This window comes from Nymphaea colorata, chromosome 12, assembly GCF_008831285.2.
Source record: "Nymphaea colorata isolate Beijing-Zhang1983 chromosome 12, ASM883128v2, whole genome shotgun sequence".
Taxonomy (NCBI): Eukaryota; Viridiplantae; Streptophyta; class Magnoliopsida; order Nymphaeales; family Nymphaeaceae; genus Nymphaea; species Nymphaea colorata.
The window spans coordinates 7,494,823-7,515,667 of NC_045149.1; the positions used below are offsets into that span (position 1 = coordinate 7,494,823).

At 38.9% G+C, this 20,845-nt stretch overlaps 2 protein-coding genes across 3 annotated transcripts; one reads left to right on the forward strand and one right to left on the reverse strand.

The window, feature by feature from the left end:
* Positions 1-7,596: 7,596 nt before the first annotated feature.
* LOC116265666 (pentatricopeptide repeat-containing protein At2g30780) lies at positions 7,597-20,297 on the reverse strand. 2 transcript variants are annotated; one of them, XM_031646448.2, is made up of 3 exons: positions 19,564-20,297; positions 17,847-19,067; positions 7,597-7,860 (listed from the first exon to the last, which is right to left on the reverse strand). In XM_031646448.2, the coding sequence occupies exons 1-2, from the start codon at positions 20,032-20,034 to the stop codon at positions 17,937-17,939; spliced, it is 1,602 nt and encodes a 533-aa protein (XP_031502308.1). In that variant the 5' UTR covers positions 20,035-20,297; the 3' UTR covers positions 7,597-7,860; positions 17,847-17,936. The 2 variants fall into 2 exon arrangements, with proteins under 2 accessions (XP_031502308.1, XP_031502309.1); XM_031646449.2 differs by having other exon boundaries at positions 7,597-7,879.
* Positions 11,773-14,454, forward strand: LOC116265858 (uncharacterized). The gene is made up of 2 exons (XM_031646813.2): positions 11,773-13,639; positions 13,687-14,454. Exons 1-2 carry the CDS (start codon positions 11,773-11,775, stop codon positions 14,436-14,438), a joined length of 2,619 nt encoding a protein of 872 aa, XP_031502673.1. The 3' UTR covers positions 14,439-14,454.
* Positions 20,298-20,845: the final 548 nt, after the last annotated feature.

A 20,845-nucleotide genomic window follows, 5' to 3' on the forward strand; every position in this document is an offset into this window, starting at 1 on the left:
AATTTCAAAAAAAATAGTTTAACATATATAAAAATTTGTTTCAATTCCAGTTAAAATGTTTAATCTATAATTTGGCCCTTGCAATGAAAAAAAATCCTAACTCCACCCCCCTGATTTATTCATGACAATCAGATGCGGTTTTGAGGAGGAACACTTGTCTCAATTTGGAACTCTTCGTTCAAGAACCAAATCCAAGAGTCCGTCGGTCGGTAAATCGCTTGTGAATTGAATAAAGTATTTTAAAAATATGTAAAATATATAACTAAATAAAATAAAAAAAAATCAAAATATAGTTTACTTGTTTGGGCCACGAAAGGAAGGGTGTGTTCAAAAGCTCTAAAAAGATAAGGTCTTCATTATTTTTGAAAACAATAAATGAAAGTGCTGTCATAGGCAATAGCCAATAAGATGGAATTTTACAAAAAAAATCTCAAAATTAATTTAAAAATTAAAAACCATCTATTTTTTACATTTGAAAGAAAAGGAAATGTCCGGCTCTCTCTCCTCCCCACCAAGAATCTCCCCCTTTGCTCTCTCTTTCACAATCAAAGAGCGATACCTCTCATTAACTAGGTGAAAAGTGAGCTAGGAAACTAAAGATTACTAGGGATTGAGCAAAATATTTAGTTCGTTATTCGCTCAGATGTAAATACGACTATTTAAGAAATTATCAATTTAACATCTAATATCAGCATAAATGGAAACCAGTGGCAGGGCACCCATCACACATACCATAAAATATGTTCAACTATTCAAGGAAATTGAACCTTCAGTAAGCTTTCTTGCCATTAAAACCATATGAAGATGAAGAAGAAAGACAGGAAGATACATACATTCATATATATATATATATATATATATATATATATATATATATATATATACCTGCTAACGATGCATAGTGTCTCAGTTTTGTCTATATATACAAACCTAGCCTTCCTAATGGTGCAAGACATGGGTGACAGTCTACCACCTGCTTCTGGCCAAGCCCATTCGTCGGCCAACATCATCACCCATTTTAGTTCATTTATATGTTTTTGCTTTTGAGATTATATATAGCTGGTGCAACCTGTTAGAAGATTTTGGATTTTTTTTTTTTTATTTGGGTCTAAGAACTTCAAATTGAAATAAGCTAGAAAAATTTTATTTCATTAATCATCTCTACTTATTTAGAGTTCAACTAGATCAAAATTTTCATTTAAGTGAGGAATGTCTAGACCATGGCATTCAAGAACTCATCCCAGTAGGATGCAAAAATGTGAAACCTGGGAATTCTTCCGAATGAGAGCTAGAGTTTATTTGCGAAAATTTTGACTAAGAGACATTAGTTATAAAACTTTAAATTTTTAAGGGGCACCAATACGTCAATGGAAAAAATTTCTCTGAAATATCAATATGAAGACATGTTTTTTTTTTTGGGGGTCTATGTGGGCAATTGCCCACACGGTGCCCACACCTGCCTCTGTCCAAGATCAGACCACTTGCACTGAAAAAATTTAATAACAAAGCATGCATGGCACAGAAATTTCTAAGGACATGTTGGCTTTTGCTAAATCTTTCATGTGTCATTTAATAAAAACTTGCAACAGCAGCTCATCTTTTTCTAAGCTGCTCTTGTCACTTTTTCCCAATGTTCTTTTGTCATCTATGTAATTTCTACTTTTACATTGTGGTCTCATGAATCTTTATTCACTGTCTTTTAAGACTGAGATACAAAATTGCAGGAAAATTGCTTAGATGCTTTCAGCCTTCTCATTTCCTCTCGAGTTACTGTTGTTGAATATAGCGATTTAAATTTTTCAGATTTACCTTTCCATGTTTTTTTCATAAGAAGATTTTCTTTATTAGGAAACAAAACTATACAAATTTAGGAATAAAAGCCATACTATTAATATTGGCAGGTGTTGGAATGTAGAGTCTGATCCATACTTAATACACTTCCCTAATTAACCTCAATTTTTTAAAAAAAAAATTACATGTGAATTTTAAAAGATTTTTCTTGCGCTATATAAAATTTTTTAAAGAAGATATTTCGGCCCGTGTCAAAATTTAGAAACTTTAGTTCGGCCTCCTCATGAAAAATTTCTGGTTCTGCCCCTACATAGATCTAATTTTGCGATAATGCCCATGTTTATGAGGGGAACGGTTTCTTCGCAGTAATCCCCATGTTTATGTGTAAGCGCATTCTTGTAATTTTATGTTTTACAGGTTTAACTTAATCCTCATGTTTATGAGAGATGTCATTTTTTTGTATTCTTAGATTCGTTTGTGGTAGTGGAAAACTATAGACGACTGTGAACATAGGAAAACTCTGTCTCCAAACCACCTAAATCCTTAGGTTCTCTTTTTGTTTCTCTTCTTTGGTTTCTTCTCTTGGTGTGTTGAAAGAGAGTGCGAGAGCAAGGGCGGAGCCAAGGGGAGGCCCGCATGGGCCCTGGCCTCATCTTAAAAGAAATTTAAAAAAAAAATTACATGTAAATTTTATAAAATTTTACTTGTCTTGCATAAAAAATTTGAAAAATGATATTTCGGCCCAATCAAAATTTAGAAACTTTAATTCGGCCACCCTCATGAAAAATTTCTGGCTCCGCCCCTATGTGAGAGAGTCTAGTTCCTAACAACAGACCCTGTTGGCATGTAGAGATGAAGGCCATTAATGGAAAATAAGTCTTTTCTTCTTCAGCTCAAGAAGGACTGCGTATCTGCAGAGATAGAAGATATTACAGACCTTTTTCTGCTAATCAGGAATCACTTTTTCTCTGTAGCTTCAAAAATGAGCCTCACTTATCTGAATTATTTGATGTGAACTCAACTTCAAGTGTCAGCTGCAGATGAGGATCACAGGTAGTACTTTGCCAAGTTGAAAAGTATTTGTTCATTTCTTATGAAGAAGAAGGGATATTTTACTCATTTTAGTCAATGGTAGCAGTAATTTTTACTCGTCAGTAAAAATTCAGCTTCAATGCAAAATCCATCTGTAAGAGATGATCATTGCAGGATTCCATTGAACTCGACCTGAGGATACAATTCCATAGAAGATAGATGGGCATTGAACCTTTCCTTTTTCTTTAATATTTTAATTCCCACATGCTACCATTAACATCCTTTCTACATGAAGAGAAAGTATCAAAATAATAAGAGAAAGGATTAAATCCTCTGTTTATCTAGAAAGGATGTTAATGGGAGCACATGGGCATTAAAATATCAAAGAAAAAGGAAAGATTCAATACCCATTCAGCTTTCATGGAATTTTATCCTTAGGTCGAATTTCATTGGAATCCCGCATTCATCTCTTTCACAAATGACGTAAATTAAAGAAACGGAGTTTGCATTTAAGCTCAATTTTTACTGCAAGTACAAATTACTGTTACTGTTGCATGCCCATTAGGAGCGCAATATATATCTGTTCTTCTTCAAAAGAAATGAACAAATACTTTCAACTCGGCAACATACTACCTATGATCAGCTGCCACTTGGAGCTGAGTTCACATTAGATGATTCAGAAAAATGAGGCTCATTTTTGAAGTTACAGACTCAAAGTGATTCCTCCTCAACGGAAAAAGAATTCCACTTTTCAGCTCCACTGTAATATTTTTTAACTGCAAGAGGTTAACAATTCACTGCCCCGAAGGTGATGATGTATGATTACCAAAAATATAAATATATTTAAAAACTGGCAATTGTCTAGCCCACCCAATTCCCTATTTGAAAAATATAATATTTTTCTATAAAATTTAATTTTGGTTTATTAACTAACAAAAACATCTTCGTAGTGTAGAATCTCTCAATTTACAATTTTGTTGTCAGATTTTTTTTTTTTGTCATGACTGAATATGAGGTCACTAACGTTTACTGTAAAGTCTATAACACATAGAATTGTTAATAAGGTACTGTTTTCCTGAAAAGAGGCTTGGATTTTCATGAGCTTGATACCCTAAGCATGTCTTTTAGTATGAACATAGTGAATAATATATGGAAAATGGAAATTGCGTGATTTGAAATGACCTCTTCCACAAGTAGCATAATCACCTAGAAGATTAGTATGCATAAACTTAAACTACTTCATATAGATACGGGTAATATGTCAAATAACAATTGCATATCAATTTCAACAGAAATAAAATTGTTGATTATATTGTCATTCCAACTTCTTCTCTTCCGCCAAAGTTTATAAAACTACTACAAATGACAGAATCTTTTTGATCTATGACATGGAGAACTTGATTAGATGTCTCTTTTAGCAATTGCCCACACATACCCCGCCCCTGACAAGACAGCTAATCAAGTATTGTGTCCATTTTCTAGTAAAAGTTTCATGAGCGTCTCAATCTTTTCAAGTCTATTGAAATCAAAACCTATGTCACCAGAATGCGAGGTGCCGGTGCCGGAGCAGCACATCCCAAAAAATTTAAGTGCGGTGAAGGTATTTTATTATTATTATTATCATTAATTTGTTATATATATATAAAATAAGCATGTGTATATTATTATTACAATTTAGTTATTAATGTATATAACATACTTAAATAATTATATTGTATAGGAAAATACCAGAACAACATATATTATATAAGTAATTTAGTAATATGACATTTTAACTGGGCTTGGGTGTGAGTCGGAGCTGCACTCCTGTCCGGTACGCACCCGACTCGATGCGACTCGGGTGCGACAGTAAAATAGAAGAGTCTGGTGACTTAGATCAAAACGGCTAGAATAGGCATACACCATTTCTTTTATGAGAGATATTGTCTTGACTTCTTATTCATATATATAACTATGCAACATGATTGTAATATAAACATATGAATCAACAACCCTCATAACTTACCATAGTCTAATCCAATAAAATATTATATTATTTTTTCCAATGACATATCTACCTTCAGCCCCACACTTAGCAACATTAAAAAATGTCAGATTTGCAAGAGCCATGTGCAGGTGCTCCATTAATAATAATATAGGGTATCATTTAATGACAATTGTTAGTTGTCCAATATCAGACCGCCTGGGTAAGAGATAAAAGCCAGACCTCTTAATCTAAAAATTAGCGTCAAAAAGTGTTTTGAACAAAATGTATAATGTGTTTATAAACACTGAGTCTACATAAATCATGTTTGAGTTAAATTAGTTTTGTAAAAAAAAGAATTGATCGTTCTAGTATTAAAATTATGATGTTATAAGAGCCATTCATTTTTTTTTTACTAATAACAGACATTATTGAAGTAAAAAAATGATTAACTTAGTATATGTTTTTCACCAAATCACTCTTTTATTTATGCAGTTAAATTGTAGAAAAATACTTTAATAATTAATTTTAGTGGGATTGGTTACTAAAGTGGTTAGGTGTTTACCAACTTCTCTCTCTCTCTCTCTCTCTCTCTCTCTCTCTCTATATATATATATATATATATATATATATATATATATATATATATATATATATATATATATATATATATATATATATATATATATATATATATATATATCAGATACGCATAGCCAATTTTAGGGCATAAGAATACGAACGAAGAAAAGTAACATCTTCATTAGAATCGGAAAATTTTATTTTACAATATGAATGCGATGTAGATCTGATTTTTAAGCTCACATATGAATCTCAACTTAAATTTTAAACTTAGGTCAGCCAACTTGCAAAATATAAAGGCATTGAATATAGAATATTTATTTAAAACTAAATCCGATCTAAAGTTGATTGGATATTTAAGTTTTAAACCTAGTTCGGCCGACTTTCAAAATATAAGGGTATTGGACATAAAATTTTTATTTAAAATTAAATCTGATCCGAATCTGATCAGGTACATATGCATGTCTGATGCAAATCAAATCTGATCAGATGGCATTTCTTAAATCAAAATTGGCCGATTGACAAAAAGTAAGAGCATTAGATATATGGAAAGCATAGTCGCACAAAACGTTTTTTGGGCATTAAACAAAGAGGTTTTTTTCGGGGATAATAGGAAGAGCTTTAAAAAAATAAAAAAATATGGTAAATTTTTAAACTTTAAAAAAATAAAAATGATGGAAAATTAAAGAAGTGAGAAACTAGTAACACAAACATAAAAAGAAAAGTAGATTAGACAAATAAAACTTAGAAAATAAAAAAAAAACAGTTTGGCACTAAAAAACGTGAAAAAAGTTGAATAAAATGAAAAAAAAAACTTTCTTTTTTGCATTTTTTATTTTAACAACTTTTTTAAAAAACAATGGCGTTTTTTAAAGTTTTATATTGCTAAGATACTTATCGCGTTCTTTTTCATGTTTTTTTCCAAGAAAATGTGTTTTTTGTGACTATGAATGTAAGTAACTTTAAAAAATAAGAAACAACAGGTGGCATTAATTACATCCAAGTTGAGGGACTATGCAATCTTAGCATACAGCAGCGATTTTCTTAACATTGCAAATCGATGCACTTACATATTTTCTTTGTTCAGAGCAGATTGAACTTTTTATAATATTAATCCATCATTTCATTCATAATAACTTAGGGTGATATGCAAATTATAAAAGCATTAACATGGAAAGATTAGGGTGGCCTTTTATAATTGTCAATTTTTTGACTCTGTTGAGAGAGAAAGAGAGGGAGAGAAGTTTTAATCAGCTGGTTACTAATGTTGCCCAATAATTTTTTTTATTTATACGGCTGAAATTGTTGCAAACAATGACCAATTGCTTGGTAACAATGTTTAAAGACGGAATATACATTTTCTGATAGTTTTTAGTGACATCATTTGGCCACACAATATATATATATATATATATATATATATTTTTGGGCCGTCTGCCCTTTATATTTTAGCCAAAACCTCGGGCTTTGGCCAGTTGGAATTTTTGGGTACATGCCAACTTTTTGACGGAAGGCATACTTCCCTGAACGATCCGTCCTACCAGACGGCTCCATGATAAGAAGACAGTGAAAAAAGGCGTGCTTGTGAGAATTCTACGAATCTACACATGCCAGGCCTTCGAAAGGGGAAAAAAAATCAACAGTTAGTTGCTCTCCCTTCTTCTCATGCAATAAGAAGATGCAGATGCCTTCCTGGAAGCTTAAAAATAAAGAAATAAGCAAGAATGGGCTTCCATGATTTAGCCACACAAGTAGCTGGCTGATTTCAATATATATATATATATATATATATCTATTACAAATCAACAATTAGTTGCACTCCCTTTTTCTCATGCAATATAAAGATGCAGATGCCTTCCTGGAATCTTAAATATAAAGAAATAAGCAGAGAGTGGGTTTGCAAATAGGAGTTATCAACATGTCCTAAAAACCATCTTAGGCAATTTAACAAACAAGGCATTTTTACACCACATGACCACCATTCTTGCAATTCTTCAAAGTATAGTTCTTGCATGATCCGCATCGGAAGACAATTGCAAGGTGCATAACGAGGTGCATCGTACATTTCTTCTGCATTCTGCACTTGTAAATATTGTCATTGGGAGCATGTTTTCTGCAGTTAGGAGGCATTTTTGAGCCATGGCATACTGCCCCTACCATCATTAGCATTAAAAAATACACACATACGCAATTAAGACACCACTAAATTTTTTTCCTATCAAGCACAATTTGATTAGGAAACGAAAACACATTTTTACATTCCCACAAAAAATAAGGCAACATTAATAATGTTTCCAAGATTCACTCCAAACAGGGACCATGAAGTGAATTCCTTCTGAATTACAAAAAGGAAAAAAAGGCAGAAAGCCATGATTCACCCTCTGCTTCTCCTTCCCGTTCCTATTCTTCATCCTCATCTCCATACCTGCGAAGCCAATAGTTCTTCCCCTCCGAACCATGAAAACTTCTATAGTAAAGCATACCACACCAATCTGTAAATGTTGAAGAATACTGAGCCATAACGAATGAATATCAGAAACCTTTTTGAAATTACGAATGGCCTTAGGAAGAGAAGAAACGACACAGTATAATGTCACAAAATCAGAATAATCAGAAATCTACCGCCAGCCTTTACATAGGCATGTCAAATTTAAAAACAAACAAAGACACACAAGCTGCAGAAAGAACAAAGTTAACGCTTAACACCCATATTCAACCTCTCTTCAACGAGAGCAGCAACACAGTTGTTCGAATCAATCTTCTCCCCTAGACGACACTATCACATACTACAACCAGAAGAAGCAATGGAATAAGAACGCACCCAAAACCATGGAAGAAAATTCCAGGTTGCCAGGAACGTGTAGCACAGTCAAAGATGCTTCAACTGAAAAACACAAATTGAATAGAAAAATGATTCAGGAATCAACCCAAATAAACAACCAGGGATCTTTAAAAGCCTAAAGTGAACTTGCATACTGAGGGATAAGGACCATCTGGGAGGTGGTGGCCAGCCACCTGGATGCCGCTGCTGTGAGCTCATGAGAGGGGAGATGGTGGGGAATGAAAGGGAGCTAGGGCAGGTTCATGATTATTACAATGGAGGCCTTCTGATTAGATAAAATCAGACAGCTGCTATTCATTGTAAGATCCGTTGGTTCAATGTTGCTCTCTCTCTCTCTCTCTCTCTCTCTCTCTATATATATATATATATATATATATATATATATATATATATGTGTGTGTGTGTGTGTGTGTGTGTGTAGAAATGCAGTGTAGCAGATGCTCTACACATCACCATTAAGCAAACACGGCCCCTCCTGGAGATGCATTTTTTCTTCCTTTTCTTGATATTCAAGCAACAGGGTGTTTTGTTCTTGGTGCTTCAAAAACATAATTTGTTATTAAGAAAAAAAATATATTAAAATGTTAAAATTGTTTTTATTTTGATTAAAATTCACTAATTAAATTCGTTGGATAGATGTCAGTGACAAGAAAATCAGTTTTTGAATTGTAACATGTAATATGAGTCAGCTGAATCAAATTGAAATCAGAATCGTCCTTTGAAACAATAAAAAAATATTTTTTTAAGAAATGGAATGCTACAAGCTGAATTCTAACTTAGCTCTGTAGCTAGAGTATCTAACCCTAAATTTGTCATCTTGACAGCAGTTACTTTTAAGTTCCTTCATATTGATTTGCTCTCATTAAGTAAAAGACAGGTTACAGAATTGCCATTTATTGAAGAAAATACATTGTAATAAAGATAAACTCCCTGTTTGTTAACTTCGCCAACAAAACCAGATCTGGTAAGTCACAACTTCTGAGATTAATTTAGCCCCTGAAAAGAATCGTGGTAAAATAGAAAAGAACAGAAATCTGTCAGCCTGGAGGTGCCTAATCAGTTAGTCCAAGACTCCAAACCCATTTTATTTGGCATCAGGTAGCCATGAAAGATGGCGATGGATTGATTTAAAATATATATCTAGTTTCCAGATTATATCAACTATTGAATAATACTAAATGCATCAAATCAGAAATATGCAGCTTAAGATGTACCAAAAAAGAAATCAAAAATAATTTTTTTCTTTCCAGAATTTAGCAATCAGAGGGTAAAGAGAACAGTTGAATAACAATTAAAAAAAAGAGAGAGAGAACAAAGAAAAAATAACCAGATTTAGAATGGGGCTAGTAATCGTGCAAGCTTTCAATAGATATAAGCCGTCAAACCTTTAATTACCAAAAAAATAGACAGAATGTATAGAAGGACTAGATATACTAAAAAGAAAGGAAACCAGCACTAGAAACTAACTAGACACGAAAAAGGCCAACAGGCCACTGGGAAGTCCGACCAGAAAGGGTGAGAGGGGTGATAACTAGTAGAGACAAAATTATTCCAGCTGCAAGAGCAAAATCTACCATACTGATCGAAGTATCCTACAAAGAAAAGTGGGAGACCAAACCCAGTCCCCCAAGCACCATTCTGATTTTGTGCCGGAACTGAATCCTCTAGAAATTCCAACCAACCTCCAGTAAACTGAATGCTCGCAAGGGAAAGACCACCGATTATATTTCTTGTTTCTTGTTTGGACTTTCTCCAGTTATTTTTTTTCGACCTTTTTATCCTATTGCACCTGCTTTGTACTATTTATAACTAATATGCTTCATCTACAAGATTTCCCAAAAGTGTTTGTGCATACATGCCTATCTTCATGGACTTATGTGCTGTGTCCATGTAATTTTACAATTAAAGAGTAAGCCGTGGGGCCATTTCTTAATATGCATGCACCAGCAATAAACACGTATACATATGTGTGTGGCATGTGGATGCTTGGGGCTTGAAATACATTTTCCTTGATGCACATTGATTTTTAATAAGAAAATAGGTAATTATTAATGAGAATCTTTGTTCCTATGAATACAAGTGAGAATACATAGGGGAACACTAACATTTTAACCAAGCCAAGTGCCGTCTAGTGGCTAGCCATGTTTTCTTGTTCAACTCAAAAGCAAGAAAAGGCAGATAGTGTTAACAACACAAGCTACAAACATATGAAACAGTGATCTACTAATATACTGATAAGGAGCATTCAGAAACAAAGGGAGAGTACACATATATAAGGTGGTACCACTTCAACGAAGTTCCCACTGAGAAGATAGTTACAGGCTATCAAAATGCATCTGCAGCCAAGAACCATATGCACTTCATAATTCATATCCAATGCAATCCCAAGTTTGCATCATTTGTGTTGGGAACTTAGTTTGATATATAACACTCATAGCAACAAAAAACCATAAGTATAATTAATCATTGAGAATGAAAATCAAATAAATCCAAAAATTCATATTTTTTTGGGGAAGATATTGCAGAAATTGTGGAACTACTGGGGAAATAATTTACTTTTATTAGGTGATTTCTTGGACTATCAGAAACCAAGGATTTCAAGTATTATTCACAAATCAAAAGAACTATACAGAGGAGCAATTAAGAAGCCTGAAAAAGCACAAGCTCACTTATGTAAGTGGAAACTGGAAAGGGAAGCAGAGAAATTTTGACTAGTAGAACGAGTTCCACAAATAAATTTTTCAGAACAAAATGTCACCATAGAGAACATAGCAACCTTATATTTCATATGATTCCCAATCCAAGAGAATTATGGAGTGGTTTGATGACAGCCCTCAATATCGAGAGGTTAGGGACGGTCAATCTCCAACCATCATCCACACACACACACTGGGCAGCAGCCCTTAATCTTAAAAATAGGATTTGTGCATTTGAGCAAAGAAGAAATAAGCTTCTTTCTTGCTGAATCGCTGATACATATATGCGAGAGTGAGAGAGAGACAGAGAGAGAGAGTGCTGACTCACCTAAATAATCAACAATCAGTGCCGACAAGTGTGGCAGTAATGGTGGACCTCGGCCAGCAAATGGAAAAATCAAGTGTGCACAGGGAGCACAAATACAGTGAGGTTAAAGGGAGAGGGCGTCAGGGGCTAAGGTTATCAAAATGTTTTCTTATAATAAACCAATAAACAAACCTGCGCCCTGATATGTATGCATCAGGCACGAGGCATGAAGTGCCGTGAGGTGAAGTTGTTACGATCCATATAGGGATCGTGGGGAGTAGTAGTAGTTTATTTCTACTAGGTCTTGCTATTTGATGTTTTCAATATGGATCTGATTTCAGTATGAGTCGGTCCAGTCCGGACCCGTTATTAATTGTACTTAAGCTCCAAATTTACCCTAATTAAGCATGCTTGTTGATTGCTTTTCTCTCTCTCATTCCTTTCTCCCTTCTCCTTCCTCCCTCTCGACTTCTGTTAGCCAACGGCTAACAAATGGTATCAGAGCCTCACATGGCCGTGCCGCCGCCGCTGGCTCAGCCGCTGACGTCCGCTGAGCAAGATGCACCAGTATTCCACAACGCCGCCCTGGCATCGCGCCTGGACGGAAGAAATGATCATCGAAGTGAACCGCAGGCTGCAGACCATGGAACGAGTGCAAGCCGAGGTTGAGGCTCGTCTCCACACCGCCATAGCAACCGGTTTTCGCGATCTGCTCCAGCAAGCCCCCACCCTTGGCAGCGCTCCGCTCAGCGACCCACATTCCAGCAACCGCTCACCAGCCCATGCGGTCCTCACCAGCTCGCTGACACTCACGGCGCCAGGCTCCCTCCACGCACCCAATACAAGTGTGTCGGGGCAGGATCAGTGTACGTCGCCGGTCAGCGCCATACCCTTTTTCCAACCGACCATCGCGACTCTACCTCAGCCTCCGATCAGTGCCGACGTCACATTTGGGTCTTTCGGATCGACCGTGCCCACTACCAACGTGCTGCCCACCGTTATGTTGAACTCCGTTACCGGCGGCACTAACAACGTAGCACTCCCGGGCCGCAGCAACAGCCGAACGGACGCCCCTGCGGGGTTCCTTCCGACCTCATCTCCTGGCTTTTATGGAGGTATTGAACCGGCGTGCTTCAAGCACGCCAAGATGGACTTTCCCCGATTCAACAAAGAAGATTTACATAGATGGATATTTAAAGCCGAGCAGTTCTTCGAGTGCCACGGGATCTTGGAGACGATGAAGGTGGCTGATGCTGCCATGAACTTCGAAGGGAAAGTCATTCGTTGGTACCGATGGCTGATTGATCAACACGGACGGCCAGACTGGAGGACCTTGATTTCAGCCATGGCGGCGCGTTTCGGACCTTCAGCTTATGTTGATTACAATCAGGAACTCTCCAAAATACGTCAGACGGGGTCGATTGAAGACTACCAAGAGCGTTTCGAAGAATTTAGCAATATGGTTCGGGAATGGCCAATAGAAGCTTTGATTGGTACCTTTGTTGGGGGACTCAAAGAGGAAATCCGTATTGAGGTGCAAGGCATGCGACCCCTCAATTTGCATGACTGTTTTGCGATAACCCGTATGGTGGAGGAAAAGCAGCAGCGATATCAGAGCCTCAGGCGAGGGGCAGCCGGGGTTCGTCCTCACGAGGCAGCAACTACGAATTCGGAAATACAACCCGACTGGACGAACTTAACCAAACCACCAAACCGCCCTATTATTCGCCGTCTGACCCCGGAACAAATAAGGGAAAAACAGCGTCAAAATATTTGCTTCCATTGTGATCAACCGTGGACACCGGGCCACGCATGTAGACGCTTTCATATGTACCAAGTTGAAGAAGAAGGGGAGGATGCCCCGACGGAGACTATTGGAGAACAGAGACAAGATGAAGGAGAGTTTGCCCAGTCGCCCGAAATATCCCTCCATGCCCTATCAGGACATGAAGTGCCTCAATTGATGCGAGTGGAGGGCCGACTCCACGGTCGGAAGGTCAGTGTACTTGTGGATACAGGGTCCACACATAACTTCATCTGTGAGAAGTCCGCTAGAGCCCTGGGGTGTGAAATCGATCAGCAAGCGGCTTTTGATGTGGTCGTGGGAGATGGAAGCACCTTAAAATGTAAGGGGCGGTGCACCGACGAGAAACTGGAGATACAGGGCCATGGGTTTTCGGTACAGTTGTATACACTAGCAATGGCCAGGGCGGACCTCGTCTTGGGCATCCATTGGTTGAAAGGGCTGGGCGAGGTCGTGTTGGACTTCGTTAACATGAGAATGCACTTTACACAACCGGATGGGAAGCGCCTCACCCTGTCAGCTACTCCAAGACAGCTAGTTCAAGAGACCGCCACCTCCAAAATGTTGCGGGGAGCGGCTGCTTCGTACGTGCTCCTCATGACCAGCACCGAGGGAAGGAGAGGTCAGAACCCGCTCTCACCAGTGCACGACTACCGGCCCTGTTGGAAGAATTTTCAAATGTGTTCAGTGTCCCTCATGGGTTGCCTCCTTCGCGCGCCTATGACCACCATATAGAGCTACATCCCGAGGCAAATGCAGTGAAAAGGAGACCATACAGGTATAACCCGACCCACCGTGATTCACTAACTCGATTGGTACAAGAAATGTTGGAACAAGGAATTATACAGCCTAGTCGCAACCCATTTGCGTCTCCTGCCCTCTTGGTGCGCAAGAAGGTTGGAAACTGGCGGTTTTGTGTAGACTACCACGCCTTGAATGCTCTAACAGTGAAGAATCGTTATCCCCTGCCCATCATGGAAGATCTCCTTGATGAACTCAGGGGGGCAGCCCTATTTTCAGAGTTGGATCTTCGAGCCGGGTACCACCAGATACAGATCGCACCACAAGATGTACCGAAGACAGCATTCTTAACTCCAGATGGACATTATGAGTTTCGAGTGATGTCGTTCGGCCTCACGAATGCTCCTGCGACGTTCCAGTCACTCATGAACGATATCTTCTGGCCATACCTGCACAGGTTCGTACTGGTCTTCTTTGATGACATCCTTGTATTTAGTGCAGACGAAGAGGTGCACTTAAAGCATCTGCGGGTGGTGCTCTCTACGTTGCGACAACACTCCCTTCACGCCAAACTCTCTAAGTGTTCATTCGGCATGAGTGAAGCCACGTATCTCGGCCACGTGATTGGCAACGGTAGCGTAAAGATGGAAGAGGCTAAGGTACTGGCAGTGCGTAATTGAGTCATTCCTCAGTCCGTTCGGGAACCACGCGGGTTCCTAGGACTGGCAGGATACTATCGTAAGTTCGTGCGCAACTTTGGGAGTATCACAGTGCCTTTGACCTACCTAACAAAAAGGGATCAGTTTCGATGGACTGACCAGGCCAAGGTGGCATTTGACAAACTCAAGGAGGCATCACCACAGCACCAGTTCTACGCATGCCCGATTTCAACATGCAGTTTGAGGTGGAGACAGACGCATCTGACACAGGGGTGGGCGCAGTTTTAAGCCAAGACCGACATCCGATAGCATTTTTTAGTCATGCCATGGGACCCACGTTCAGCAGCAAATCAGTCTACGAGCGCAAACTCATTGCTATGGTATTGGCGGTACTTAGATGGCGGCATTATTTGTTGGATACAAAATTTGTGGTGCTCACAGATCATCACAGCCTGCGCTATTGCCTACAACAGAAAACATTGGTACCGGCGGTGCAGCGTTGGGTGATGAAACTGCTCAGCTTCGATTTTGAGATTAGGCATTGCAACGGGAAGGAAAACCCAGCAGCAGACGGTCTCTATCGACAGGTGCAGGAGGGGTACGGCTTCTGGACTCTATCAGCCATTCAGTGCAACATTTGGACAGACATTCAGCAGGCCCACCAGTCAGCAGCGTCAGTTCAGAGAATACGAACTGACCTTCTACAAAATCCGACGAGACGATATGGTTACAAGTGGCGCCCTCCTTACCTCTACTTCTGTAGCCGCGTATTTATCCCGCCCGAGACAAGCCTACCAGGTATTTTAATCTCACATTATCATGACTCGAAGAGCGCAGGCCATGAAGGAGTGGAAGGGACTTATCGGTATTTAAGGACGGCGTTTTTCTGGCTGGGAATGAAGCGCGCTGTGCGGGATTATGTGTGACAATGTGATGTATGTCAATGCAATAAGTATGAGACCACGCAACCTATTGGCTTCTTACAACCACTTCCTCTTCCTGAGAAAATTTGGGAAGACATATCCATGGACTTCATAGAGGGATTACCCCGCTCTCAGGGAAAATCTGTTATATTGGTGGTAGTAGACAGGCTCTCCAAATATGCCCACTTTATAGCGCTCTCACACCCCTTTTCAACCAAAACGGTAGCACAGACCTTTTAAGAGCACATGGGGAAGCTTCACGGTATGCCACGCTCCATTTTAAGTGACTGTGACTCGATTTTCCTTAGTGCTTTTTGGCAAGAGTATTTCAAACTGCAGGGGACTCAACTTAAGATGAGTACCGCATATCACCCGCAAACAGATGGGCAGACAGAGGTCGTAAACCGAAGTCTTGAGACTTATTTGAGATGCTTTGTGGGGGAGCGACCCAAAACTTGGGTCAACTATCTATCATGGGCAGAGTTCGCTTACAATACTAGTTGGCATACATCCACGAACACCACCCATTTTGAGGTAGTCCATGGGCGCCCTCCTCCGACTATTCGCCGATATCAATTGGGAACAGCACGCGATGAGCTGGTTGATACGGAGTTGAGGTGTCGCGATGTGATTCTTAAGGATCTTAAGGAACACCTGTCAGCAGCACGGAATCGCATGGTGATCCAGTACAACTGTCGCCATCGAGAGGGGCAGGCCGAAGTAAGTTGTTGTCAAGGTCTGTTGGTCCTTATCATATTTTAAAGAGGATCAAGAATCTCGCCTACAAGTTACAGTTACCATTGGGCAGCACCATACACCCGGTCTTTCATGTTTCCAAACTCAAAGCGTGCCTTAAGACACCGACAGAAAGTGAAGTTGCAGCCGCCCCCGCCTTGGCGATCCCCTCTGGCATCCAACCCCTACGTCGAGTAGGAGTACGACGACTCAAAGTGAATGGAAAATGGATGGTACAGTGGCTGATTGAGTGGCTCTCTGAGGAGGAGTTATCCGCGTCATGGGAAGATTCGGAGGACATACAGAAGCGGTTTCCATCGTTCACACCTTGAGGACAAGGTGTTATTCAAGGGGGGAGTATTTTGTTACGATCCATATAGGGATCGTGGGGAGCAGTAGTAGTTTATTTCTACTAGGTCTTGCTATTTGATGTTTTCAATATGGATCTGATTTCAGTATGAGTCGGTCCAGTCCGCACCCATTATTAATTGTACTTAAGCTTGAGATTTACCCTAATTAAGCATGCTTGTTGATTGCCTTTCTCTCTCTCGATCTTTTCTCCCTTCTCCTTCCTCCCTCTCGACTTCTGTTACCCGACAGCTAACAGAAGTGCACACTATGCTTCAAGCTAACGCTTTGAGGTACATTTGTTTCAAAATGCCTTGAGGTGTACACCTCAAATAACATTTATATCTTCACAAGAAAAAGAAGCTTACCTAGAATTTACTAATTCTATGGTAGGGAGGGTAGTGGTTTAATAAAAATGAAAGGAAAAGAAAAGGCAAGAGAAAATGTGTGTGTGTGTGTACGTATATATAAAACCCACTACCTTTACAATCCTTATTTCTGCGTCAAGGATTTCATTGAATATTCAAAGGTAGACATTGAATAGCAGAGATAAAAGGAGAATACAGGTTGTCAAAATTGTAGAAGCAAAAAAACATGTTTCTTATGTACTTGTATAGAGAAATTATATTGCAGCAACTTCTCATCCTAATAAATCAGACCATTATATTTATCCCTCTGTTTTTTCTCTTATTATCAGACCACATTTATGAATTAGATAGATCAAAGAATAAGTTATCATGATTGTTGATAATAGGCATAGCGTGGCCCCTACGAACTACATATATATAGTTCCTATATCTTGCCATCTGGAAAATGCAGGTTGTGATGTCTACAATAAATTTAATATATTACACAAAAATATCTTCATATTTGTGCAACTGTACTAACAGTAAGACTATTATATTACATGAATCTATGCAATATGAATCAAATCTAAATCAGGCTATGATTGGTATTAAATCAAAACCTGGTCCAGCTCTTTCTCCATTCAAATATGAAATGGTATAAAAAATAGTCTCTATTTCATGAAAGAATTCAGAACCTGCTGAAAAAGTAATGGAAAATGATGTATTTACTTGTATCTTTTAACTAATCGAATAAATTAAAATTTTTAAAAAATAACACGAAATTGTGATCTAAAATGGCCTCTTCCACAAGTAGCATAATCACCTAGATTATTAGAATAGATAAACTTAAACTACTTAGCAATAGTAGACTAGTAACAAACATAAAATTTTACCATAAAACACTAGTCATCTGCCAAAGCCAATTAAACAATAATTGCATATCTGTTTTAGGCTTCAGCAGAGAAAGGATTGTTGTTTATGCTATCATTTTGACTTTTTCTCCATAGGCAAAGTTTACAAAACTATCACAAATAATAAAAATCATTATAATTAATAATAAGGAAAATGTGCCTTACCAGTATACTCATTTGGTGCAGAAGCATGACAACATCAAGGCTTCCCAAGCTTTATTGCAATGATATTTCTCATTCAATAGAAGAAATTCACTATGAAAAGAATGATAACGCATCCAATGGAATACCAAAACCTGCTTTGCACATTATCGTCAGTAGTCTTTCCATTTCATTTCTTTTGCCATATTTAGCATAAACCTTATACAGTATTAAGAATGTTTTTTTTGTTGGACTAAAGTTGTAGGTCTTCATCTCATCCAGAACATTCTCCATTTCGGCAAGACGACATTGTGCACCATACATAACCATCAAGCAGTGGTAGATTGATCTGCAAAGTTTCCATCCTGCAGACTCTGCTTGCTTCACAAATGAACTGAGATTATCCACTGCATTACATCTAAAATAACTTGATATAATTGATCGCATTACACTGGCCGTTACAACCACTGTATTCTGCTTAAAAGCTCTTGATATAGAATTTTCCATTCCCTCCACCAGGTCCTCTTGAGCGTAGACCCTAATCAGCAAGACATCCAACCAAGCCCTGTGTTCATTTTGTGGTAAAAGTTTCATGAGCTCCTCAATCTTCCTAACTCTATTGAAATCAGAACTCTTACAATAGGCACACACCATTGCTCTTATGAGAGGCAACTCTCTCTTGTTTACATGATCCTTCACCAATTCGTACATCTCTTCCATTTTGTCAAGTCTTCCCCAGTGTGCATAACCTCTAAGCAGCAACAAGTATGTATCAGTGTCAGGCTTTACGTTGCCCGCGGACATCTGCTCAAAAATTTTCTCCATATCCTTCCACATCCAAGCTGTGATATAACCAGCAATAAGAGTATTATATGTACTCACGTTTGGGGTCAAATTTGATTCCAATATCACCCCATAGACCATTTCCATGTGATCAACAAGCATAGATCGTCCAAAAACTGATAAAAGGATATTGTAAGTCACTATGTTTGGACTACAATGTGGATGTGTTTTCAGATCCTCAAATATGGATAGAACCTTTTTGGTTAGTCCATTATACATATAAGCCGTCATAAGCCCATTATAAGTTGAAGTTGTTTGTATTCCTCTGGAACATGCCTCTGTAAATAGCTCATGGGCAAGATCAAGCTGCTTAAGCCTTCCCGCAATTGACATAGCCTTGGAGTACTCCTCAATAGCTATTGAGACACCATCATCTATCCGCTGACGTTTCCAATTAAAAACCTGCATGAATATTAAGAAGCACAAGCAGCAAACTTAGGTAGGTCCTAAAATTCAGTAAATCGCATCAGCCATCCATAAAAATTCTACTTGGGTATTTGCATTTCCATGAAATTGTCCGTCGTTTTAACGGACGGATGAGAAGTTCCATACTTTGATTAACTGCGCTTAAATAAACTAAGATAAGCTCGCTACCCGCTTCTATCCATCTCCATTATTTCAAAGGATTGCAGAACACCAGTAAAATTCACATATTTGTACAATTTACCCATTGTGTCATTTAAAGAACATGAACGGATGAAGTCAAATTCATTATGCAGGATTTCTCCAGTGGTTAGCCATTTTCATCAGATAAATCACAAGCGCAAATTTCCTGTCTGCATCTCCTAATTTCTATCCATTTCACTATAATCTTGTATCGACGGCAGTGAAATTCCAATGAAAAAAGAAGCATCAAATTAGCTAAAGTCAGGCTAACGTGCAAAGCTAGGAACATTACCCGCAGTGCCAACTCAGGCCAACGTTCCAGGCGATTCAGGAGCCGAACAGAAAAGTCTCGATCAGACGCCACGAATATCTGCAGCTCCGCCTCCAAGATCTCCTTCACCCTGCCGGCGGCGGCCTCAGGTTCTGAACCCACGGCGGCGGCAACCAATTCAACAACCAGCTCTGATATCATGTCAACGGTGCCACTGTTTTTGCCCTTTCCCCGCCGACCTGCCTTCGCCGTCTTCAGAGTAAGTTCCTCCCCGTCGCCGCCGCTACAACAACAGCGAACGGTGACCGCGCGGTTGGCAGTGGACAGAGGGGGAAGGTCGGTCCGGTATGGGCCTGTAGTACGAAAGGAAGGAAGAAAAGAGCCGGTTCTCTCATCTGGGCAAAGGGGTCGGCAGCGGGGATGGTGGTGGTAGCGGCGGACACTTCTGGAGGACCTGATTAGAGCCTTAAATCTTAAGTATGACCACCTCATCTCAATCGTCCTCTACCAATGGGAGGAGAAGCACATTAGATGAGAGACCTGAAACGACGAGTGCTCTGGTTTTCCACCATGGCGGAACCCCTTCCTCTTACTCCCGACCTGAAACGACGAGTCCTCTGGTTCTCCACCATGGCGGATCCCATCCCTCTTACTCTCTGTTTGGTGCATTGACCGGGGCGGATGCCACTTTGTCTGTGCCTTCCCTCTATTGCCACTCGCCTCGTCCAACGGCGTGCACCGGGGACTCGGAACCTGCCAGACTCGGGCCTGGCCCTTACATAGTGGCCTTTGGACCAGCCTGATAAGTAAAGTCGTGTTGATCATTTACTTTTTAATATTATTTTATTCATATATATATATATATATATATATATATATATATATATATATATATATATTATAATTCATTAATATTTTTATTAATAAAAAGATTTTTTGTTCTAACCAGGCCGGCCTCTTCTTACTTTGTTTTTGGCTTGAGATCCATTCTGATTCCTGTTTGGTGTTGGTTGGTTTTCGATCAGTTTGATTGTTTCCCTTTACATGAAGCATAATTACTATTGTCTGTCAACATATTGCTATTGTCCAGTCTTTCCAGGAAGCATATTTACTAGTGCCTGTCTCTCATCTTGTCAGCATTAAAAATCATAGTTATGTTCAAAGTATAATGTTCCCATTTCCCTTGCCCTCACTACTGTATATCATTTCCACCGGGGAAAAGCGATCCAATTTGTTTTTCTTTTTTTCATATTCAAATTTGAATTTTCTATATTCGAAGTTTAAACAAATAGAGATGAAAATC